At 60.8% G+C, this 23948-nt stretch overlaps 1 protein-coding gene across 7 annotated transcripts; it reads left to right on the top strand.

Annotated features, from left to right (window-relative positions):
- Nucleotides 1-479: 479 nt before the first annotated feature.
- SLC36A4 (solute carrier family 36 member 4) lies at nt 480-23948 on the top strand. Of its 7 annotated transcripts, none has more exons than XM_037504728.2 (11): nt 480-548; nt 3683-3806; nt 4348-4438; nt 5805-5893; nt 6760-6855; nt 9351-9435; nt 11561-11788; nt 13049-13147; nt 15053-15222; nt 19204-19373; nt 21958-23948. In XM_037504728.2, exons 2-11 carry the CDS (start codon nt 3685-3687, stop codon nt 22254-22256), a joined length of 1449 nt encoding a protein of 482 aa, XP_037360625.1. In that variant the 5' UTR covers nt 480-548; nt 3683-3684; the 3' UTR covers nt 22257-23948. The 7 variants fall into 7 exon arrangements, with proteins under 7 accessions (XP_037360625.1, XP_037360631.1, XP_037360623.1 ...); XM_037504734.2 differs by having other exon boundaries at nt 480-552; XM_037504726.2 differs by having other exon boundaries at nt 6697-6855; nt 21958-23947.

Below are 23948 nucleotides of genomic sequence, written 5' to 3'. Positions count from 1 at the left end.
TCCCCGCCAGGGCCCCCCCCCCGTCCCCCCAGTCACCCCCGCCAGGGCCCCCTCCCCCCGTCCCTCCAGTCACCCCCGCCAGGGCCCCCTCCCCCCGTCCCCCCAGTCACCCCCGCCAGGGCCCCCCCACCGTCTCTCCAGTCGCCCCCGCCAGGGCCCCCCCCCGTCCCCCCAGTCACCCCCGCCAGGGCCCCCCCGTCCCCCCAGTCGCCCCCGCCAGGGCCCCCCGTCCCCCCAGTCCCCCCGCCAGGGCCCCCCCCCGTCCCCCCAGTCGCCCCCGCCAGGGCCCCCGGCCCCCCCAATTCCCCCGCCAGGGCCCCCCATCCCACCCCAGTCAGGCCCCCCCCCACCCGCAGAGCGCGGGCCTCCCCGCCCCGACCGGCTGCCGCGAACCCCGGACGGCACCGCCCCCCCCCCCCCCCCCCCCCGCGCACGGCGCATGCTCCTGACGGCGGCCGCGCCCCGAGTCCGGCCCGGCTGGCGCTGGACGCCCCGGAGCGATGGAAGCGGCGGCCCCGGCCTCGGCCCCCCGGGGCGCGAGGAGCTCGGTGGGTGCGGCCGCGGGGGGCGGTCGGGGCGCGGGGGGGGGGGAGGGGGGCCTGCTGCCGGCGCCGGCGGGCGGGGGGCGCGGGGCGCGGGGCGGGGGGGGGGGCGCGCGGGGCGGGGGGGGGCCTGGCGGGGCTGCCGGGCTGAGGCTCCCGCGGCCGCTGCACCCCGCCCCCCGCGTCTGTCCTGCTGGGGCCCCCGGGCCGGCCCAGAGGAAGCGCGCGCGGCCGGAGCGGGGTTCGGGGCGCCCGGCCAGGCCGCCGCCAGGACCGTCTTCCCGGGGGCGCGGGGGGGGGGCGGGGGGGCGCGGGCGCGGCGCTGCCGGGCAGGGGCGCGGGGCACCCGCGGGGACCCCGCAGGGGCGGCCGCGGGCGCCGCGTGGACAGAGGCCCGGGGTCTGCGGCCCCACCCGCGGGCGGCCCTTCCGGGCGCGCTGGGCAGCGGCTCCGCCGGCTCCGGGCTGGGGCGGGGGGGGGCGGGGGGGCCGTGGCCGGTGCCCGCGCGAGGCCCCCAGGGCAGGGGCCGAGCGTCCTGGCGGAGGCGCGACCCTCGCCCGCCAGGGCTGCTGCTCCGCGATGCCCGGGAGCCGCCCCGAGGTGGCTGATGCCCTCGCGCGCAGGCCGGCAGGCGGCCGAGGCCAGCGGGGCAGGGTGGGCAGCGCAGGACCCGGCGGCCGCGGCCAGCGGGGCAGGGTGGGCAGCGCAGGACCCGGCGGCCGAGGCCAGCGGGGCAGGGTGGGCAGCGCAGGGCCGGGCGGCCGAGGCCAGCGGGGCAGGGTGGGCAGCGCAGGCCGGCGGGCGGCCGTGGCCAGCGGGGCAGGGTGGGCAGCGCAGGGCCAGGCGGCCGAGGCCAGCGGGGCAGGGTGGGCAGCGCAGGCCGGCGGGCGGCCGAGGCCAGCGGGGCAGGGTGGGCAGCGCAGGGCCGGGCGGCCGCGGCCAGCGGGGCAGGGTGGGCAGCGCAGGGCCGGGCGGCACGGGCGTGGCGGCGGGGACAGGCCGCGACTCTCGCGTCGCCGCCGCGCGGCTCACCGGCTCCCAGGCCCGGCCCGCGGGCGCGGGGGCGGCAGGAGCCCCCGGAGACCTGCTCTCGGGCCGGTCCGGCAGGAGGGGCAGCGGCAGGAGGGGCGGCCAGGCAGGTGCTCCCGCGGTGGAGGCTGTGGGAAGGGGAAGGGGGCGGGCGGGGCCGCGGCGGGAAGCGTCTGACAACACGCCCGGCCTTGTGCAAGGAGCCTCCGGCGGGCGGGGGTGACCGCAGAGGAGGGGGCGCCGGGTGGGGTCTGTGGGGCGGCGCGGCCAGAGAGCCCGGCGGGGCCAGAGGCCGCCACAGCCGGGGCCTGCGGGCGGTGCGCCCGGCGGGGTCCCGGCGGACCCCGGCTTCTCCGGCTGGCGCGAGAGGCAGCAGCCCCGCCGAGTCCGGTGCAGAACAGACGAAATGCAGACTCCGCACGGGTCGCTGGAGGACGGGCGTGTTGGGTGGAATCCGCCGTCGGTGCTTCCCGCCAGGCGGGGCAGCGGCCAGGGCTCAGGGCAGGCGCCCCGCTCACCCGCACGTCTGGAGGACCGGCAGAGGCGCGGGTGCTCCAGGCCCGCTGGCCCGGGGTGTGCTCTCGGCCCGGCGGGGCCCGGCGGGGCGGGCAGAGCAAGGCCCGTGGACGGTGCCAAGGGACAAGGCGCCGGGGCCGGGCGCGCAGGGCAGAGGAAGACCAAGACGGAACAAGACCATTCACTTACCAGAGGCGGGCCTCGGGCCGCGGTTGACGGCTGGCGGGGAAGAGAGGGAAAGAGGAAATGAGAAAAGGAGTAGGAAGGGGCCACAAAAGGTAAAACGGTGAAAGGAGCCACCAGAGCCCAGCGCGGAGCCCTCGGTGGCCCCCACGGAGGGACGTCGCCGGCGTCAGGGAGGCGACCGATGGACCCGGGCCGGCCGCCCGGCAGCCCCCGCGCCGCCTGAGCTGTGGCCGGGAGGCGGGCGCGCAGGGGCCTCTTCTTGGGCGACTGTCCGTTTTTATCGAGGTGGTGCTCGACGACTCGGAGGGGCGCTCGCGGCCCCCGGCGTCATGGGGTGTCTCAGCGCGTGCCCCCGCCCCTGGAGAACAGGCCGCACAGCCAGGGCACTGGGGTGAGGCAGCGACATGCCGCAGTCGGAGTGGGTGAGGGTCCGGGGCGGCTGGCACCGTTCATGCCAGCGCGGTGCAAGCCTGAAACTATTCCCAGACGGCGTGTTCTAGAAAGCCAGCCACCAGCCGCGCCCGGCCAGGCCAGTTAGAGCATTTCTGTCCCCTCTCGTGTATGTGAGCGAAAAACTTTCATTTCTTTTTTTTTTTAAAAAAGAGTGTTTTGTTTTTTTAAAGATTTATTTATTTATACAAGCACTGGGTACAGTGAGAAGCGCGGGAGGGCGAGAGAATTCACCAGAGCCAGAGCGGGGGCAGAGCAGGCAGAAGGACCGAAGGACACTGCTGAGGGGAGCCGCGGGCGGCAGGAGAGGTCTGCGTGCCATGGGGGACCCTCCTCCGGTGGCCGGGGAGCAGCCGGGGATCGAACCGGCGCTGCAGAGGCTGCGGGCAGCTTCGCACCCAGCGCTCAACCACTCGCCACCCGGGAGGCCCTCACACTTTCATTTCTTTAAACCATCACGGGCTCGGACTCGGGAGAGCGCGTCAGGCGCCGGCAAGGTGACTTAGTGAGGGGCTGCCCTCTTCCTTGAATGGAGCAAAACCACTGAAAGTTGTCAGAAAGAACAGCGGATTGGAGGCCGAAATCCCAAGGATTGGAATGCCTTTATAATTTTCTTAAAGTATTTAAGTACATGGCCGCTGTTGATAAACAGCACGCCTCGCTGCATATGGGGGGTGAAAATACGGGGTCGTTCACCCTGTCACCCCGGAAAGCCGCGACCGTGGCCCGCAAGCCTGGAGCAGCCACGGCAGAGCGCGCTCCGGCCTGTGCCCGGCGAGAGCCGCCAGCGGGCGTGGGTCGGCGCAGCTGCTGCTCTTGCAGGCGTTGCCAGCCCCGCAGCGGCCGGGCACCCGCGGTGGCCACGGTGAGGACGCCGAGCCCCTGCCCCTGTAGCCGCTCGCACTGGGCCGGCGCCACCTTGGAAGCCACAGCGAGGCGCCCGCTTCCCTCCTCTGCAGACATGGACGTGATGGTGCCCTTGATGGACGAGCAGCATTTTGACGAGATGTCAGACGAGGAGCCGGGGCAGGAGCGGCCCCCGGTGCAGAAGCACCGCCAGCTGCACGGCCAGGCGGGCATTTCGTGAGTGCGCCCTCTCCGCGCCCTCTGCCCCCCCCTTGCTCTCTGTGCCCTCCGCGGTGTCCAGTCTGTGCCTCGCCTGCCAGCAGGTCACTTTGTCAGGGGGAAAGGATGTCCTGCGCCCCTGTAACAACTTCACTAGCAGGTCACTTCGCTAGCACGGCCAAGGACGCAGACAGGAGCCAGGCGCCCCCCGCTCCGGGCCGGGGGCCGGGCCGGGGGCTGGAAGGTCGCGGACGTTCCCACCTTAGTTCATTTCTTTTGGTGACGAGGCCCCTTTAGATGCCCCTGGCGGCTCCTCTAGGGGAGGCCCCGGCCAGCTCACCGTGTCTGAAGTTCACCTGGTTTTGGTCTGGCCTGAGCGTGTTAACCTGGACGTCTCCAGTCCCCTCCTCGGGCGGCGCCCCAGACCTCCCGGGTGGAGGGAAAAGCTCCTTCGTTCCGCGCGTCTAGATGCGTCTCCACTGTCCTCCTGACCCGGGGCACGTCCGCTTCTGCCCTAAAATGTTTCATCTTTTCACTTTCTACAACTTTTACCTTTCAGATTTGTGCAGACTCTTATGCACCTTCTTAAAGGAAACATCGGAACCGGCCTCCTGGGACTTCCACTGGCCATAAAAAACGCAGGCGTCGTGGTAAGACCCGCCCTGGAAACCTCTGCTGCGCGGCCGCGGAGCCGGGATGTGCCCAAGTCCCGCCGCGAGCTGCCCCGGCCCGGCCCGGCCCGGCCCGCTAGCCAGCGAGCAGTGGTGCTGATACAACCCCTCGCGCGGGACAGTGTCTAACAAAGAATAAGAATTTACTTTTCTATTTACTTACAATGTTTGACAAAAAGGGCCTGGAACGGTGCTCCTCCGGGCCTGCTGCCTCCCGAATGCCCGGGGCTGAGCAGCGTCCTCAGGCGACACATTCGCGTAGAGCAGATGTTTGTGTTGCGACCTTTGGTAGTTTCAGAACAAAATGTGTAGTTTTGAGATTTAAGGCGCAGTCAGGGAAAGGACTAACAGTATCTTTTAGAAACAAATGTTCAAGGGATGATCAGAGTAATTATTTTAATTACAGAGAATCTTGATGGAGGATTCACTTGTGACATAATAAAAGTATATTTATTTTTTTTAATAGTCCAGTTTTCTAAAAACCAGTTTTAAATGACATCTTTGCTGCATATAATCTAATTTAGAAATATTTTTAAATTCATGATAATGTATCAAATAACCTTTGGCAATATTTACCTGTCTCACTATTGTAATTTAATTATATTAAGCTTGAAATTTTTTTTTTAAAGATTTATTTATTCATTTATTTATACAAGCACTGGGTACAGTCAGAAGCGCGGGAGGGTGAGAGAATTCACCAGAGCCAGAGCGGGGAGCAGAGCAGGCAGAAGGACCGAAGGACACTGCTGAGGGGAGCAGCGGGCGGCAGGAGAGGTCTGCGCACCATGTGGGATCCTCCTCCGGTGGCCGGGGAGCAGCCGGGGATCGAACCGGCGCTGCCGAGGCTGCGGGCAGCTTCGCAGCCCAGCGCTCAACCGCTGCGCCACCGGGGAGGCCCTAAGCTTGAAATGTTTATGTCACTTTTCCAAATAGTTGTTTTCTAGCTCCTCGTGTGGGGGAAGTGCTCTCCCCATGGTCCGCAGCGGCCCCCTGCCCACAAGCCCAGCTCCTCAGGGCTCTCCTGCCGCCCAGATGTGTGCCTGCAGGGACGTGGTTGCCCTGGTGGCACGGTGGAGGGGGGGAGGCGAGGGGCAGTGGGCATGGAGGGGGCACTGCTGGGCTCTGCCCCGTGTTGCCCCTGTGCTCCGCGCTCAGGACGGGCTGAGAAGGTGGAGTCTTGAGACCGCCTCAAGTATCACTGAAGTTCTTTCTGCATCTCATGCAAATGAGCGATCGTTTTGTCCAACAAATATTTATTCGCTGCAAATGAGTAGCTTATTGTCCCACTGCTTATGAGGCTACTCAGTCTTTGCTAAATGTTTAACTTTATAAATTTCCCCCACAGCTTGGACCCATCAGCCTTGTGTTTATAGGAATTATTTCTGTCCACTGTATGCACATTTTGGTACGTTGCAGTCACTTTCTATGTCAGAGGTAAATGTGGATTTGTTAAGTCTATTTAACTTACTTTAAAGTCGTGGTTTAAGACATTAGACAGACGTAGTTCTGCCGCACTCCAGTCAGAGCCTGTGTTTCCTTTTATCTGTTACTGAGGCAAGTCTATGAGATCACGAATATGGAAAAAGGTCGACTTCCATGAGACGGAGATCTGGTCAGGACGCACGTGGTTCTTTTAAAATACAGCCCGGCGGGCGACACGTGGGCTGGTAGATGTGGGAGTCAAACAACGTTCTGTTTTCTTGTTGAAGAATGGACCCGTTTTTAAAAAGACAGGGTCTATTCTATAGCGTCCAACCTAATTTCCTAATCTTAGCTGATTAAACGTTGCTATCCAATGGTCTTCAAACTCAGGGTCCGCCACTTGCCATCTTCCAGGAACAGAGTATCCTTGAAATAAAAACTGGGGGCTGGAACATGAGAAAGCGGCGCCTGTCTCCGGGCTGCCTACACGGGTGCGCGGAGCCCGCGCGGCTGTGCTCGGGGACGCTGCTCCCGGGTGGAACAGCTCAGACACGAGCAGTTGGTTCATGCTTTTAAGTCATTGTGGTATTTAAACCGGGGAAGCACAGACATCACATTGTATGACTTCTACAAATACATCCTTTAATAGTAGATGAAAATGAATATATTTTGGTAAAAAGGACAGATACAAAAAATTTAAATTTCCTGAGATGAGTTTTGGGACGAGGTTGCTCTTGAAATTTGGAAAATCCCTCTGTCAGTGAATGCTCCCTGCCTTCATTAACTCCATTTATTTGCTGTCTGTCCTTTCAAAGGGATGAATTTATGGACCCACATAAAAATGTTGTTTTTCTCTGCGCATGTGCCATTGACGACAGGTTTAAAAAGTCCACGCTAGGTTACAGCGACACTGTGAGTTTCGCCATGGAAGCCAGTCCGTGGAGCTGTCTCCAGAAGCCAGCGGCGTGGGGGCGGTGAGTGCCTGCTCTGCTCTTCTGTCTAATTGCGACAAGTACACCAGCTTCTCAGTATTTTATTTTTTTATTTAAAGATTTATTTTTACTTATACAAGAGCTGGGGTACAGGTCAGAGGCACGGGATGGAAAGGGGACTCCCCAGAGCCAGAGCGGGGAGCAGAACAGGCAGACAGACCAAAGACACTGCTGAGGGGGGCAGCGGGCGAGGCAGGCGAGGTCTGCGCGCCATGTGGGTGTCTCCCTGGCCGCAGGGGATTGAACCCGTGCTGCAGAGGCTGCGGGCAGCTCACAGCGCCGCGCTCAATCCGCTGCACCACCGGGGAGGCCCTTCTCAGTATTTTAATCTAACGAAATATATAAATAGAAGTATGATAGGTTTTGGTGGAATAAGCATAAATATTCCTTGGAGGTAGAGCTGATTCAAATCTTATTTCTGTTTTTCAATGTTATGAACTGGTGAAATTATTTTTCATAATTAGCTAGATGCGCACAGACCTCTGGAGGGCGGATTTCAGCATCACCTACTTGTCTCTCGTTTGAATGTGGTCTGGCTGGTCCCCGTCACATGAACATGGGACTGAAAACACAAGCAGAGGCGGCCACCAAATCATCGCTGGTGGCACAAGGGGCAGGTGCAGCGGGCACTGGGCAGTTTGTGGGGAAGTGCGGCCTTCCCAGCACTTCCTGGAAGCCAGCGACTTTGTGAGTTGCTCAGGGCTGAGCTGGCAGGGCGGGGCGGGGCGGGGTGGGGGCCGGGCGGAAGGTGGCCTGGGGTGCTGCTGCAGAGCCCGCCTCTCCGCCTCTCCTCCTGCCGCCCCCTGGAGGCAGCTTGTCTAGCGTTCCTGTCTAGAGGAGCAGCTTTCAGAGAGAAGACGTTTGACTCCCTCCCCAGTAGGAGATTACTCACAGATGAGACCCCTGAAGACCTAGGAGATCAGCAGAGTCAGGGCAAGAGTGAAGACAGGGCCTGCCTTCCTGGGGGCGCAGGGGTTAAGTCTCAGCAGCCACTGCCACCTGAGTTTGATCCCGGCCAGGGAGCTACCCACAGGGCGCACAGACCTCTCCTGTCTCCCCGCTGCTCCCCTCAGCAGTGGATTTCGTCAATCTGCCTGTTCTGCTCCCCACTCTGTCTCTGGGGAGTCCTCTCACCCCCACACCTCTGGCCTGTGCCCCAGCTCTTGTGTGCATAAATAAATAAAATAAATCTTAAAAAAAAAAGTAGTGAAGAGGGCCTCCCTGGTGGCGCACGGGTTGAGCGCCGCTCTGTGAAGCTGTCCACAGCCTCTGCAGCACTGGTTTGATTCCCGGCCGGCCAGGGAGCTGCCCACATGGCACAGCAGACCTCTCCTGTCTCCCCGCTGCTCCCCTCAGCAGTGTGTTTCAGTAGATCTGCCTGTTCTGCTCCCCACTGTCTCCAGTGAATCCTCTCACCCTCCTGCGCATCTGGCCTGTACCCTGGTTCTTTTTAAAAAAAGATTTATTTATTTATGCATACAAGAGCCGGGGTATAGGCCAGAGGCATGCAGGGTGAGAGGATTCACCAGAGACAGAGCGGGGAGCAGAACAGGCAGACGACAGAAATCCACTGCTGAGGGGAGCAGCGGGCGAGACAGGAGAGGTCTACTGTGCCATGTGGGTAGCTCCCTGGCTGGCTGGGGGTCGAACTCATGCTGCAGGGACTGTGGACAGCCTCATAGGTTGTGTCTTAACCCCTTGCACCACCAGGGAGGCCCAAATAAAAATAAATAAATCTTTAAAAATAAATAAATCTTAAAAAAAAGTGAAGACAGGCTGGGCCTCCTGATTGCGACAGCTTGAAGCCGGGCACGGGTGGTCAGGTGAGAGCCGGTGGCTGTGCTCACTCAGTGTGTCTGGAATAGGAAGGACGGGGCACGTTCTGAGAACCGATGGCTACACTCAAGTAATGCTGACTCCACCGACAGTCTCGGGACGCCCCTCCCCAGCTCCTGTGCGCCAGCTCACGTAGCTGGAACTTTCTGGAATTTCTCACGAGGACATTAGAACAGAGAGGAGCTGCCGGAGCGGTTGCTGGCGGTGTGGTTCAGGGCCACGCCCTCCGTCCTCTCCCCTCCCACAGCAACAGCACGCTCAGATTTGCAGATGACATGGCGCAGGGCCCCAGGGAGCACACTGGGTTGATCTGGGAACCGTCTTGAGGAGCAGGAGGGAAGGGGCTTAATCTAAGAGATGAACATTTTCATGAAGTCATTTTGTAGACACGCCTTTAAGTGATAAGCACGTTCAGAAATGGTGGGAAAATCCATCGGTCTTTTCACTTAAGGAACACGCCTTTGCTCAGAAATAATTTGAGTGATGTCCTGACTGTAGATGGCTGTGGAAAATAACCATTTTAAGCCTTTCTTATTTTAAGGAAGTAAAAAGGATGTATCCACGATAAAATGTTTGAAAATAATTAAAGTACTGGCATTGCGGAAGCTCCCTCGGGTGCTCATCTGGGTGCCTCTTGGCAGGACTGTGGTTGACTTCTTCCTGGTGGTGACGCAGCTGGGCTTCTGCAGTGTGTACATTGTCTTCTTGGCTGAGAACGTGAAGCAGGTGAGTGAGGCCGGTTCCCCCCTCGGGCCCCCGTGTGCGCCGCGGGCGACCCCACCGGTGCGTGTGCCCTCCGCGGGGACGCGCCTGCGCAGGTTCTTCCTTCGTCTCTCTTCTGGCTGCATTTCCGCTCTGGCCGCTTTCCCGGGTCTCGCCGTTGTATCAAGAATGCTTGTTCTTTAGACCCCACGGGACATCGCCCCTGGGCTCTGGGCGACTTGGAGTTGGCGCTCAAAGGGACTCACGGGTGCTTTGGAGTATGTCCTCGATGTCCATGTTCCGTGAGGAAACACCCGCGGCCGGGCTAGCGGCCGGGGCGGTGGGGGGTGCACGTCGGCTGCGCGGTGGGGCCCTCTCCTCCCCGTGGGGCCGCCGTGTCCTGAAATGGGCGGGTGCCTGTGACTCTGCCCACCGCGGAGGCTCGCTGGCGCCGTCTGCAGCCTCGGCGGCGACGGGCTCTGGGTGTGGACACGCGTCCCTGCTCTTCTCCGCGCGTGCAGCGCTGCGTCTGGCCCGCCAGGCACTCGGCGTGGTCTGACTGGACGAGGAGGGCGGCTCCTGTCCTGCGTTCCCTCTGGGCTGAGCAGGTGGTCAGTAGAATTGGCCTGGCTGGGTTTGGCGCCTCTGAGTCCCCTGGAGCATCTCCCGCCAGTTCCTTGCAGACCGTCCTTGCCGAAAGGCTCCTTCAGCGCCTGCGAGCCCAGGCAGGTCTCCCGGGGTGGGGGTCACTGTCTCTCCAGCCTGCCCAGAGCCCAGTGCTCGAGGAACCGAGTCGCCTCCCTTCCGGCGGCCTTTACTCTTCCCAGAGGCCACTGAAATTTATTTTCTCCCCTCTCCTAGATCTGTGCAAACAATTAGGTTCTTACTCAGCCTTTCTAGAAGGAAAGTCCGATCTAAATGGTCCTGTCCCTCCCTCTGCACTGGACTCCAGTGCAGGCCGCGCCTGCGCGAGCAGGAGAAGGCGGGAGGGCGACACGCGGACGACATCCGCGCCTGCTCCGTGGGCTCTGCCTCGGGGTGCTTCACGCCTGGGACTAACTCGGGGGTCAGAAATGACTCATCTCCTGGAATACTGTGGAAATGACATCTTTCCAGAATGGTCAGCGGGCACCACCGAATCGCCTCTTTTCCGCCTGTGGAATTTTGAGCGGTGCGGGTGATGCCCCCAGACCAGCTTCTCTACGACCATCATTCAGTCTAATCGCTGGAGCGGCTTTGATGCTGAAGAAACTGATTTTGTTACTGGGAATACTGAGTCGACAAAATTATGTTAAAGGTCAAAGAATAGAATTACTGATTTTGCTTATATTTCAAAATGCAGAAATTGAAGTATTATTTTAGGATATTAAAGTGTAGAAGTAAAATAGAGTTTTCCTGGCCAGTTACCAGCGCGTGGAGGACGCGCTCCTCGGGCGGCGCAGGAGAGCTGAGCATCCAGCAGCCGCCGAGGTCGTCCTTGGGCCCTAAGGCCAGCAGCCTGCCCCTGCGGTGTGGACAGTGCTCACTGGGCTGCCAGTGTAGACGCAAAGTGGGAGGCGCCCTTGGATTCTGACCCGCATCAGCATTTCCTTCTCGACGTGCGGTTCTGGCCGGTGTCTGTCCTCACCGAGCGGCGTCGGGTGTGGGGGGGGGGGGCCGGAGCCCGTCGGGCTGCAGCGTGTCAAGGTGACGCGCAGCTCTCGGAGCCCGGGAGTTGAGTCTCGGGCTGTGACTTTACAGTCGTTCCTTTACTAGCGTGCACTTCGGAGAGGCGTTTAGAGCTTGTTCCCTGCCCTGAAGAAAACAGGCTGAGGAAGCGCCCGGGTCGCCAGGCAGGTCTGCTCCCGCCTGGTCCCCTCAGCGCACCCCGGCGCCGAAGGGGCATGAGATCGTGAGAGTCAAAGTAAATGAGGAACCCGCCCCACAACGGGCTGGTGAACCTCCTTTTCCCGGCATGAAACAGTAAATGTCTTGCAAAGAAGGTGACCCGGCTTCATTTATCCCTGACTCCTTAGCTGGGCGGGTGAAGTCTCTGAAAGACGCAACTGTTTACCGGAAGGGACTCCAGCGGTGAGAACAGACCGGCCCCTGTCCCCCCTCGCGGCCCTGCTGATGGGACTCCCCCCCCCACCCCCGGCCACCCGAGCAGGTCCACGAGGGCTTCCTGCAGAGCGAGGTGCTGGCTCCGAATGTGACCGCGTCGCCAGCGCCGTGCGGGAGAAGCGGCGCCGACCTGAGGCTCTACATGCTCTGCTTCCTGCCGCTCCTGACCCTCCTGGTGTTCATCCGCGAGCTGAAGAACCTCTTCCTGCTCTCCTCCCTCGCCAACATCTCCATGGCCGTCAGCCTCGTGATCATCTATCAGTACGTCCTTCGGGTGAGTGCGGCAGGCCCCGCTGGGCGCGTGTCTGGCGGTGCTTTGTCCACCTGGGGGCCAAAGCTACGATGTGGCGCGGGGGCCGGGAGGAGAATCGGTGTCTCCCCCGGGGCTCCGCTTAGTGGGAGGAGCCGAGGACGGGGCGTCGTGGACAGAGGCCCCGTAGGCAGGCCTGGCTCTGACCCCTGGCAGATGCGCCTCTGGGCGTGGACCCTGCTTGCCAGACAGCAGCACCCAGCGGGGGGTCACGCCAGGGCAGGGCCACGCCACGCCTGCTGCTTTGGGGCTGGAGCCCATCGGGACAGGTGGGCGCGTGGTGCCCCTCTGTGGTGTGTGCGACTCGGGGCAGCCGCGGGGCGTCCCCTTCCAGGGACCAGCGGCCTAAGTGGCCACGAGCCCCGCGCTGCTCTTTCCGGGCGACCGTCTCACGCTGCCCATGCGGGGGCTCTGAGGTCTCAGGACAGAGCGCCGTGCCCCTCCCTAGCCCCGTGCGCGGCCCGCTGCGGCACGGGAGCGCGTGGGCTGAGCGGAGGTCCTCCTTGGCGCTGGCGAGCAGCGCGGGGGCATCAGCGGAGCATGGGGAGGCCCCTCGGGAGAGGACGGGCCTGGACAACAGCTGGGCACCATCGCTGACCCGCACACCAGGGCCTCTGTCAGCCGCTGCCTCGTGTGCCGACTGCCCACCACGGCACGTCTGCCCGCTCTGACCTCGGAGTCCCGAGTCGCCTGTGGGCCTCCGCGCCTCGCTCCAGCCACCCTCCTCCTCGGCCGGCGCTCACTCCCGCCCGGCAGGCAGGGCGAGGGCCGCAGGAGCGCAGGGACGGGCGTGGGGGCCGGAGGCCGTGGCCGGTGCGCGGGCTGGAGCGGGTGGGCAGCGGACGGGCAGGGCCAGGGCGTGAGCAGGGCCGGGCGACGGCAGCGGCGGACGTGAGTAACGCGCTCAAACGCGGGGTGCTGCGCGGCTGGGGTGTGGGGGAGCCGGCATCTGTGGAGCGTGAACCTCACGGGGGCTGGCGCGGCTCTGCTCCCTGGGGCCGCAGGAGGGACCCGAGCAGCCGCTCAGGGACCGAGCGCTCCCGGCACAGCGGCCCGTCCGGCCGAGGACGGCGAGCGTCCGCTGAGCGACTTGTTCCCGTCCCCGCGCCGTCCCGGGAGTCCCGGGAGTCCGTGTTGGCTCGCTGCCCCGCGGAGCCGCGCGCTTGCTCTCACCCTGCATTCCTTACGTGGCCGTGACGTCTGGTGTTCTCACCCCTTCTGCAGAACATGCCGGACCCTCACAACCTGCCCGTCGTGGCCGGGTGGAGGAAGTACCCGCTGTTCTTCGGAACCGCTGTGTTCGCCTTCGAAGGCATCGGAGTGGTAAGACCGGGTCTCCGGCAGGTCTTGAGATACTCAGTCGGTGCAGAGTCTGCGGCGCCGAGCTACGCTGAAAACGCGCGTTTTCCTTTTTGTGTCTATTTCCCTCATTCACGGAGCAGGTTCTGCAGCCCGGCAGGAGACCCTCGAGCTGTGCCCGGGCTCTCCCGCCAGCAGGGGCGGACGCTAGGCCCGGCGCTCACGCGCCTTTTCCTCATCGGTACAGGGAGGCCGTTGGACTGGGTGATTTCTAACATTTTTTCCTGAAAATTTCGAATTTCGGTCTCTATAAAACTTGGCGACGAGCGTGATGTAGGCGCCACCAGCTGCAGAGACCGGAGCTGGCCAGCCGGCGGCAAAGCCCAGCATCCTGCCTTGCAGGCTAGACGGCTGGCAGGGCTGAAGTTGTTGCAAGCTCGATGCCGCAAGGGGAGCGTTCCGGTGGCGCCCCCTTTAGATCTGTGCCCGGGTTTGCTTTGAGAAGTCATGTTGCTGAGTCCAGCGCCCAGAGACAGTGTCCCGAGGATTCTTGGGTCTTACGTGTTTCAACCCCAGACACCTCCTTTCCGGGAAAGCCCGGAGTGTGTAGATCTGGGGAAAGTAACATGTAGCCGCAGGGTTCGCCCGGTGCTGCCCGCCAGAGCAACTTGCACCCGAACCCCAGACAACACGGGTCTCAAAGACTCTCCCACCATTTGTTTCACTTGGGGACTGTGGCCCTGAGGCCGCCTTCAGTCCGTCCTCCCACGTTCTTGCAGCTCCACTGGTCACTGTGCCCGGCGTAACTGCTGATTTCATTTCTGCCTTTAACAGTGAGTTCTGGCAACCGCTGGGCATTTCCTCTTAGGTTGTTCTTCTGGCATCAGAGTCAGCAGCTCGAGTCTGGGCACAAACGTCCGTATCCAGAACCTGCCTCGCTCTCCCCTGGCTCTTTTTCTCTGTTTTACTTCAGTCGGTCGCGCTTAAGAGAGTGGCCTGCTCCCTCCCCCCGTCCTGCTCTCCCTCGCCGTCAGCTGAGCGCTGCCCGGCACCGAGGGGGCCTCAGCACAGGCCCTCCCTGGCCCTCTCTGCCCGCGGGCACCATCCCTGGCCCAGGTCGGGCACGTCCAGCGCACCAGGGGGTCTGTGTCCTCCCTCCTGCCAACGGTGACTGTCTGCACAGGGGCAGACGCAGTAGCCTGCGCCGTGGCGTCCCCGGCACCAGCACCTCGTGTGGGCAGCTGTGTGTGTGTGAGGCCCGCAGCAGCGGCGCCCCAGTGGCAGTAAGTGCAGCCAGCACCCACTCTCCAGTAGCGGGAGACGGCTGGGTGGGAGAGGCCTCCGTGGCGGAACGCACGGGAGCAGGGCCCCACCGGAGCCTCCAGCCCCGTGCAGGCACGAGGGCGGCGTGGACAGGCCCAAGCAGGACACCGCACGGAGACCTGCCCCGCGTCGGCAGACCGTCAAGACGGGGGAAAGATGGAGAAACTGGGACAGGCCAGAGGAGACCAGGCGGCAGGAGAGAGGGGGGCGGGGGGGCGGGGGGCCGGAGCACAGGGGACGGGAGGGGCCACGCCACTGCCACGCGAAGCGGAGCTCAGGGTGAGCCCCGGGCCGGCTCCCTGCGGTGACCCAGTGGCGGGGGACACTGGCGCGGGCCTGCGGGGGTTTCTGTGTACCCCGCAGCTGCTCCGTAACCCTTCCGTGCTCCAGTTACTAGAAAAGAAGAACGCCCCGCGGACAGGTTTGTCCACTGGGGGCCGAGCTCACATCTCACTAAGGATGCGCGGGGCTGTGGCGGCAGCAGTGTCTCCCCGCACAGGCAGGCGCTGAGCGCAGCCTGGGTCCTAGAGGGAAACACACTTGCCAGCAGACTGTGCAGGGCGAGCCCCGCGGCCCCGCGCCCCGCTGAACCCCGCTCTCTTCCAGGTGCTCCCCCTGGAGAACCAGATGGCGGAGTCCAGGCGCTTCCCGCAGGCCCTGAACATCGGCATGGGGGTGGTGACGGCGCTGTACGTGACCCTGGCCACCGCGGGCTACATGTGCTTCCGCGAGGACATCAGGGGCAGCATCACGCTGAACCTCCCGCAGGACGCCTGGTGGGTGCCGCGGCCGGGCGGCGGGCGGGGCGGGGCGCGGTGACGCCAGGGGAGCGGGCCCAGGCGCGTGGCTTCCACGCCTACAATTCTGCTTTTCCGGGCGCGGCCAGATTCTTCCTGCCTCCTTCCGGGGTGGGCAGGAGCGTCTGAGGAGGGGCTGGGGCGCGGCTCTTGCGCCCGGGCTCCCGTCCCAGTGCTCGGCTGGCTCTGCCGCGGCGCCAGGCGGGCCGCCCCCCGCACCGCCCTCCTGGGCCTGGGGCTGGGCCGTCCGGCTGCCGGGCCCACTTGCGAGTCTTGTGGAACGGGAGCCCCCTGGCCGGCCACTGCCCGCGGAGCGCAGTCCCAGCGAGTACTCCAGGAAACGCCACAAATCTGGGGAAAACCAGCCACGACGCGCACTGTCCCTCGGAGAGCCCCTGCCGGCTCGGCCCTGCTCTGCTTCCGCCTGGCCCCTGCGGCCTGGGGCGGTGAAAATCACGCGCGGCCCCGGCCCCACGACCGGCCGCTTGCCCTTTCCCTTGAGCGTCCGGGAAAAGGACTGTCTGGACTGGACGGCCACGGCTGGGCCGGGTCTGGGTCACCCCCGCCCGACCCCTGAGGCGGCCAGAGGCTACGCAGCGGACTTCTGGCTGAGGGCCCGAGTGTGGGCTGACGCGCCGGAGCTCTGGGCCCCAGCAGCACCTTCCCCCTCCCGCCAAGGGCGGCGAGGGCTCTGGCGGTGGGGTCGGAGCTCAGAGTTCCCGCGGTGCCTCTGCAAGGGGAGCTGGGGTTCGGAAGTGGCCCTGGGGTGAGGCAGGGACTAGAGGCTCGGGTCACCCCGGTCCTGCTCGAGCTCACCGGGTCCTCTTGGAACACCGGGTGCAGCGGCGCCCGGGTCACGTGAGCTGTGGGGGCAGGGAGTCCGCTTAACGGTGCGCGGCTGCGCTCGGGGCTGGGCGGGACTGGGCAGCTGGGCGCTGCCGGGAAGCCTCGGGAGAACAGCGGCCTTCGCGGGCGTGGAGGATGCTCGTGCCTGCAGACGCGGGCTGAGCGCTGATTTGTGAGTCGCAGTGAGGAAAACCGCAGCCACCGCTCTTTTTGGAATCCTGTGTTTTCGAAAGTAACGTTCTCACCGTTAGCTGCCCATCCCCATAATCTGATTCCATATATTGACCGCAAAAATAATTCAAAAAGCGCATTTCAGCTCTTTACTAAGGGAATCTCTCTGCTGGCAGTAAAGCAGAGTTTTCCAGTAAGGATCCCGCTGTCCTTCCAAGCAGTGTTGCTGGCCACGCTGGGTGGATGTGGCTTTCGAAGAATTCCTGGCCGCCCACTTGCGGGCTGGGGATCCTGACTCCTCCTGGCGACCTCTGTCCCACAGACAGTGCTCCCGGCGCGGGCAGGGAGGAGTCACAGGAGACACTGTGTCATTTAAAGGTGTCTTATAGGCCCCAGGTCCCTGTGGAAGTGCCCGCAGGCGGCGCCGCGCTCCGGCAACGGGGACAGACCCTTGCAACAATGTGGGCGAGGTGATCCCCAGGACTGGCTGCAGCTAGAGCCTCCTGCTGTCACCGCTGTGTCGTGTTCCACTGGACGCCAAGTCCATTCTCATCCTCGTCCACATGCGCGCTAGGAGAGTACTCTGCCCCCAGTCTCTGCAGCTGGGCCGGCCTCCTCCCCCTAACCACCAAGCCATAGAACAGACGCAGTGATGTCAAGGTCTGGGCCACACCCCGCTGCACTGCACCGTGACGTGCAAAGAGAAACAGTGTATGTTGCGCGGAAAGCCTTTAAAAAAAAAAGTGTCTTATGTCCTCACATATCCTCACGACAAGTCCCCTCGGCTTCATGAACGTCCTTTGCTCTTCGGGGCGATCATTCACTGGACAGGCCACGTCCAGCGCCTCATTCTAAAGTGCAGTGCATAAAGGCCCTTGGCAGGACGTTTGCTTAAAGCCTAAATGAGAACAAAGGTTGGCAGTGCACAAAGTCAAACAGAAGTTTGACTCAACTTACACTCATTGAAAATAGATCCAGGGGCCTCCCTGGTGGCGCGAGGGGTTGAGTCTCAGTGCTGTCGAGCTGTCCCAGCCACCGCAGCCTGAGTGCCATCCCCGGCCAGGGAGCTACCTACAGGGCGCAGCAGACCCTCCTGTCTCCCCGCTGCTCCCTCAGCAGTGGATTTCAGTGGATCTGCCTGTTCTGCTCCCCGCTCTGTCTCTGGGGAGTCCTCTCACCCCCCACACCTCTGGCCTGCGCCCCAGCTCTTGTAGCATAACTAAAAATAAATCTCAAAAATAAATTTTAAAAAGAAAGGAAACAGAGATTCAAACAGATGTGGGTTCTTGAAACCATGGAAATAAAAGTGAGTGATTTTACAAGGCGGTGCCGCCCCAACCCTGCCGCTCCCGTCGCCCGTCTCTGATCACGCTGCGCGAGTGACCCGCTCCCACACTCAGACCACCTCCTCCCTTGCTGTGCCGGCCAGACAGTACCTGAGGCGGCGCGTCCGCCGCTATTCATAGCACCCCGATTCTTAGGAGATGGGACTTCAGTTCTCTCTCAATAGAGGAACAATTATATTTTTATGCATAATGTGTTTTTTAACAACGTGAACCATATTTTTAAACGCAAGTTACAAGATTTTTAGGGAAAAAAGGCCGTAGTACCAAAGCAATACGGACGTTCACTGAAGCCGCCACCAGCGCGTATCAGAGCGCGTGAAGCAGATACCGGAGTCATTTTTCATGCTTTTAGTAAAATTTGTTTACATTTCAAGTTTCAAACTGAGAAGTATTTCCTCAGATTAGGATCAAGGTTTTGACCGCCGCGGCCCCGCCCTTCGAGGTCCCGCTGTCCGCAGTGTTCCCGGGACCGTCTGCGGCCAGCGCTGTGGTGTCCCGCCCTCCTGCGGGAGACGCGCCGCTGCCCCTGGTCTGTGCGCTCGAGTCTCCAGACACCAGAAGCCAGCGCGCAGGCCACTGCGGGGGCCCCTCTACCGCAGGCGGACATGTCCCACCTTTGCGTGCGTGGCGCTGAGAAGCGCCCTCCGGCGGGCCGCAGGGCGGGCCTGGGCTGGCCTCCACCCACCACCCCCCGGGCCCCGGGCTGGCCGGCCTCTCTGCTCCACGAAAACAGAAGCACGACTGGGGTTTTCTCTGGATCATTTAAAACATTCAACCGGATGTGTGACCCCGCAGCCAGGGGAGTGGGTCCGAAACGCCAGGGCCTGCAGGCCGTCTCTCTCCGTGCCCTTCCCAGCGAGAACCAGGGCCGCGGGGCTGGAGCTCGGAGGCCGGTAGGCGCCACTGACCACTGACCACTCAACACCAGTCACGGGGACGCCCCGAGTCCTGGGAGCAGCGACACTCGCTCTGCACCGCCCAGCCTCGCCTCCAGCCACAGGCTCCGCCTGAGGCAGAATCTGCCCCAGCTGGTCCCGAACCTTCCAAGCTCTCTGGGCGGGTCCGATGAACTGTCCAGCCATCATCTAGAAACGTGGTCGACAGCAGTTGGCTTTTTTTCCCTTTCAGCAAACAAGCATTTACCTTAGTAAGATTCTGCCCAAGTTTGTCCTGGATCCCTGTGTAAGCGTTAGAAGTAAAAGAAAGCCACAGTCACGTCGAGACAACGAGCGCGACCCTGGAGGGCGCCGCGCAGCGAGATCGGCCGGGGCAGGTGCTGCCTGCGCCCCCCACGCGGGGTCTCCGAGAGGGGAGTTTTAAGTCAGGCTCATGCTGGGAGGTGGGGGCGTGGGGAGAGCTGGTGAAAGGGCGCACGCTTTCACTCGTCAGGTGAAGAAGGTCTAAGGAGCCGCAGTGTGACGTGGCAGCCACAGCCGGGGACACGCAGTGTGCAGCGAGCTCCAGGCGCGAGCAGCCGTGGCTGTGGGGAAGCCCCACGGCGCGCACGGCTGTCCGCCTGTAACTGTATTGCGATTTTGTTAATTATACGTCAGGAAAGCTGAAAAAATACTGATCAGAATTTTGAATTTTTTAACAGGTTATATCAATCCGTGAAAATTCTATATTCCTTTGGCATTTTTGTGACATATTCAATTCAGTTCTATGTTCCAGCAGAGATTATTATTCCCGTGATCACAGCCAAGTGTCACGCTAAGTGGAAGCAAATCTGTGAATTTGTGATAAGGTCCCTCTTGGTCGGCCTTACTTGTAAGTATCACTTCACGTTTACCTCGTAACAGTTCTCACTGAGTTTCTTATCATGATCGTTCCGTATTTTTGAACAGCTTTACTCACCAAGGTGGAATGCTTCGTGTATAATGGTTACTCCCCTGCCCTATAAGAAAACACGAACCAGGTCCTCACCGCCCTTGAAAGGACGGATGAAATCATTTTGAAAAATGACAGTGATTGCAATACACACCTTTCAGGCCGAGCCTGTAGCCGATGCACGTTTTACTTTGGCTCTGGCCTGCCTTCGGGTGTTTATTTCTGCAACTTTTGCGTATTTAAGCGCGAGCTCCCGAGACGCCCGCGGGACAGGGTTTTGTCTTCGGCCCGTGGCTCCCCCGTCTGTGGGAAGGCTCCCGCTTAGCCTCTCCCCCGGGCTCCGTGCCAAGGTCGCCCCCACGAGGCGGCAGCGGCGCCGGGCACCCTAGGGAGGGAACCGGCTCGGGCTCCTGCCCGTTTGCTGCCGTTTCCAGGCAAGTTACTGACCACCTGTGAGCCTCTTGCCTCGGCTGTGAAATGAAGAGACTTCCTGGTGGCGTTTCTGCAGAGTCGAGAAATACCCCAACCAGGCAGCGGAGGGTGACATTCCGCCACCAGGACCACGGCCAGCTCTGTGTGGAAGACGACACCAGAGCCGGATCACAGGGGTTCTGGGAGCAGGCAGTGAGGACGATGCTGTGATCGCAGCCGTCTTGTCCATGCAGGTTGAGAGGTAGTGCTGGAAATCCTGGGCGCCTCTGTGAGCGGCACCGGGCAGCTAGTGGTGATGCTTGCGCCTCTGTTTAAAGAATTGTGCTCACTGCATTTTGTTTGAAGAAAAGCATAACTGGGCAAGGCAGATAAAACTTATTCCTCAAAGCCACCACTTACAGGAACTGATCCACAACGGGGGGCGACCTCGCGAGGTGTGAGGTGGGCCATCCGTCCTCTGAGGACTAATGAGACGTCCGGGAGGGAAAAGCCATGTCACATGTCATAGCGTTTCCAGATGCTTCCTGTACGGGGCCTTGACGGACGTTTGACTGCCAGACTAAATGAAAAGGATGGCTTCAGCAGAAGTCCTTTAATCAATACATAGGAGAGTTTATCCCGAAATCTCCCTTTAAAATCACCTTTTGAAGTTCGCCGCACGGAGCCGGGGACGCTGGGCCGGCGGCGCCCCTGCAGGCCTCCTTCGCTGCCGCTGCCGGCGCGCGCGGCCCTGGGACCTCTTGCTCCGCCTCCCGGTCAGGGGCATTGCAGAGCCCGGTCACTGCTCCGGTTATGAGGACTTCTGCGCTGCGGTGCTCCCCGGAGCTGTGGTTGACACTCCTGTCAAGGGTTTTGTTTTTTCCTTTGCTTTCACCCTTCAGAAGCAAGGACTTGACTTAAAATATAGGCTTTTTTGTTTTTTTAATATTAGAGGAAACTGTGCTTTAAGGATATGTTCGTTTCCTCTGTGACACACTACAGAGCTTAGTCAGCGCTGAGTAGACAGGATTTAAGGGGCCTATTGGTAACAGCTGCCCACCACACCGGAGCTGGTGGTCACGGCAGCCCATGGTGAGAGTTCTGGCGGATGAGCTGTCTTCATCCTCGACTGCCCTGACTTACTGGCTTGTGATCTGAATTTTTATATGTTGATTTACCTAAAGTATATATTTCTCCTCTTCCTTTGTTACTAGTATTACCAAATAACGTATTTTAAGACACTTTTTTCTAGCAAATGCCTGTCGGTTATATAACATTTAAAGCTATCTTTAATGGATAAATCTAATGACTTAGAAGTACTTGATAAATGGAAATTCAGTGTGACTGAACAAATTCTAAAGTCCTAAAGCGTTTCTCCACACGATTTTCCAATGATGCTTTGAGTTACTGGCGACAGCTTGGATTATTGGAAAATATTAGTGAAGAAAAATGAAAGATTGTCCAGATGGAAAGTTCTGGTCATTTTGTAGAACTTCTTCAGTTTAGATTTGTCTGCTGCTCCCTTGAGATCAGACTGAGTGGAGTTTAACACTCAGGGGGGCTCTGGCGGCCCCGGCACCCCATCCGGCCCTGGCGCTTCGTGCTGCTGCCGGGCTGTGGGGCTGCCCACTGGCGAGGTGGTGCAGGCCGCCCTCGCCCTTGGCGTGAGCACTGTTGTGCAGGGAGCACTTTGACGACCCAAGCCCTGTTCCCCTCCAGTTTCACTCACCAGCTTTGCGGCCTGCCAGGCGCTCCCGTCACGGTTCTTACTGCGTTTGCTCCTCTTCCCGTCCCGGGTAACTGGGATCCCGCCTGGGGGACCGCGGCCTCCTCCCTGGGCGCGTAGGACAGGCGCGTGTGCCCGCCCACGCGCTGACAGCTGGGTGGGCTGTAGAGCCGGGTGATGAACCGCCTTGGAAATAAACTCTGCAAACTTCCCCCCAGCATTTCGCAGCAGAGGTTGTGTGTGTGTAAGCGGACAAGTCAAAGGTTGCTCAGTATTTTGGTCTCATACTTTATCTTGGCTCAGACGTGCCAGGCCGCCCATAGCTGGGGCCGCCGCGTTCCGCACCCAGCGCCGGCCTCGCAGGTGAGCAGTGCTCTCGCCCCGCAGGTGCAGGCGCCGTCCTGATCCCGCGCCTGGACGTGGTCATCGCCTTCGTGGGCGCTGTGAGCAGCAGCACCCTGGCCCTGATCCTGCCGCCGCTGGTCGAAATCCTTACGTTTTCTAAGGAGCACAACAGCGTGTGGATGGTCCTGAAGGACATCTCCATCGCCTTCACCGGCGTGGTCGGCTTCCTGCTCGGCACCTACGTGACCGTCGAGGAGATCCTCTACCCGTCCCCCGGGGCTGCTGCCGCCGCGCAGGGCCCCCCGGCCAACGCCACAGCCGCTTGCCTCCCGCCCGGCTAGAGGCGGTGGGGACGGCCCCGGGCGGTCGGCGTCGCCTGTTCTGGAAAGGACTGAGCCTGGTGGTCGCGCCGCCCTCCCTTACCAGGAGAGCCGTGCCGCTCTCCCGGCGCCGCAGGGACATGTTGGCAGCAAACTGTGGTTCCTCACCAGCAGGGGAGACTGTGACAGGCCCTGGGCTTTACGTAGAATCGGTAATTCTTTTAAAATTTAGTTTTGAAAATTAAAATGTAAAAAAGTTAAAGAGTAAAAGGACTTCTGAAGTCCTTCATCTCAAGCAGAAATACGTTCACCAAGATCCCTTTTACCCCCCACTGCTCCTCTGCCACGCAGCTGCGGTGAGAACAGGGTTTCGGGGTAAGAGGATTGCAGGAGGCCCCGAGTAATAACACAGTTCTCAGGCCTGCCAGTGCATCTCAAGGGATACTTTGCATATGATGCAAATATCCTGATTATATTTTCATTAGACAAATACCCCTGATTAGCCCCGGAGGTACAGAACCCTTCCGTTCACCGTAATGTCAGGAAATTGCTAAATTGGAATTCTTTTCCACTGTTTTATAAAAATGGTAGCTGACCTCCACCACGAAAATCATGAGGCGCTGTGCAAGATTCTGACTGTTTCCCTCAGATTGGAAAGGCTTTCCGGCATGACCTCTGGGTGACCAGCTGAGGAAGCTGGTGTCAGAGAGGCTGTGACTAGGCCAGGCCCACGCGGGCCTCAGAACCTGGTTATCTGCATCCCGGTCCAGGAGCTCTTATTTTCACATTACATCCAAGAAAAAAGAGAAAGTCATGCTCAGTTTAATTTTAGTGTTGCATCTGTTTATATTTCAATACTTTGAAGGTGGGTGATCTCTGAGTCGTGCATGCGGACAGAGAGTCAGGGGAACCCTAAAAGTCTGAGACGGCGCTGTAAACCCAAGCCGGGAGAGAGGCGGCGCGGGCTAGCAGGAAGGCCCCGCGGCTGGGGTGCAGGGCCCGCTACCCCGGCTGAGCTCCCCACCTCTGCTTCCCTTCCTTGGGGGGCTCAGAAAATGGCCCCTGGCACGGCACAGGGCCGTGCACGCTGCAGTCTCTTACGGACGGATGGAGTGAAAGACCCAGAAAGTGAGGCCTTCTAGGAAAAGTTGGGACCGTTAATTAACTGCCTGCTGGCCGCGGAGAGGCTCCAGGCCCCTCCCAGGGAAACAGACACTTAGGGTCCGCCAGACTCTTCAGGCCACGTGGCTGACATGGGACATGAAACTGTTAAGTTTAAAACATGACGGTTTTCGCAACAGTCTTACTCTCCAACACATGAGCTTTCCGTCGGGTTGCGGGACTAGCCCGTCGAACTGGAAGACACCGAGGTCACGATGGTGTATATGTCTTATATTTTTATATGTAAATGTTAACTTCATGCAAGTATTTTTTGCTTACTCATGGACGGGTCACGAGTACAACCCTAAAGATCTATCAGAAGCTTTATTTTGGTACAAATTCATAAAAATCAAGACTGTGTCTAAACACTTGCATTGGTATCACCAGTAATCGCCTGGAACACTTCTTTGCTGGGAGCCGTTGGTCTTACGGAATGTGGAAGGTGCAAGAGAAGTAATTGTCATTGTAATTTATTTTATATAATCTTGAATCCAAAAATAAATTAGGTGTTTTAAAAAAACGATTACTTGGTATAGTAGGACTTGAAAACCA

This window comes from Talpa occidentalis, unplaced genomic scaffold (genome assembly GCF_014898055.3).
Source record: "Talpa occidentalis isolate TD23 unplaced genomic scaffold, MPIMG_talOcc4v2.1 talOcc4.12, whole genome shotgun sequence".
NCBI classification, from domain to species: domain Eukaryota; kingdom Metazoa; phylum Chordata; class Mammalia; order Eulipotyphla; family Talpidae; genus Talpa; species Talpa occidentalis.
Note: the sequence above shows the minus strand (reverse complement) of the source record. Positions and strands in the feature narration are given on the sequence as shown.

Excerpts from the sequence above, each read along its gene's own strand:
- SLC36A4 (XM_037504726.2), top strand. The coding sequence starts at position 3,685 with ATGGACGTGATGGTGCCCTTGATGGACGAGCAGCATTTTGACGAGATG. Across the intron at positions 11,789-13,048 it reads TCTATCAGTACGTCCTTCGG|AACATGCCGGACCCTCACAA; the intron begins GTGAGTGCGGCA and ends CCCCTTCTGCAG. Across the intron at positions 15,223-19,203 it reads AACCTCCCGCAGGACGCCTG|GTTATATCAATCCGTGAAAA; the intron begins GTGGGTGCCGCG and ends ATTTTTTAACAG.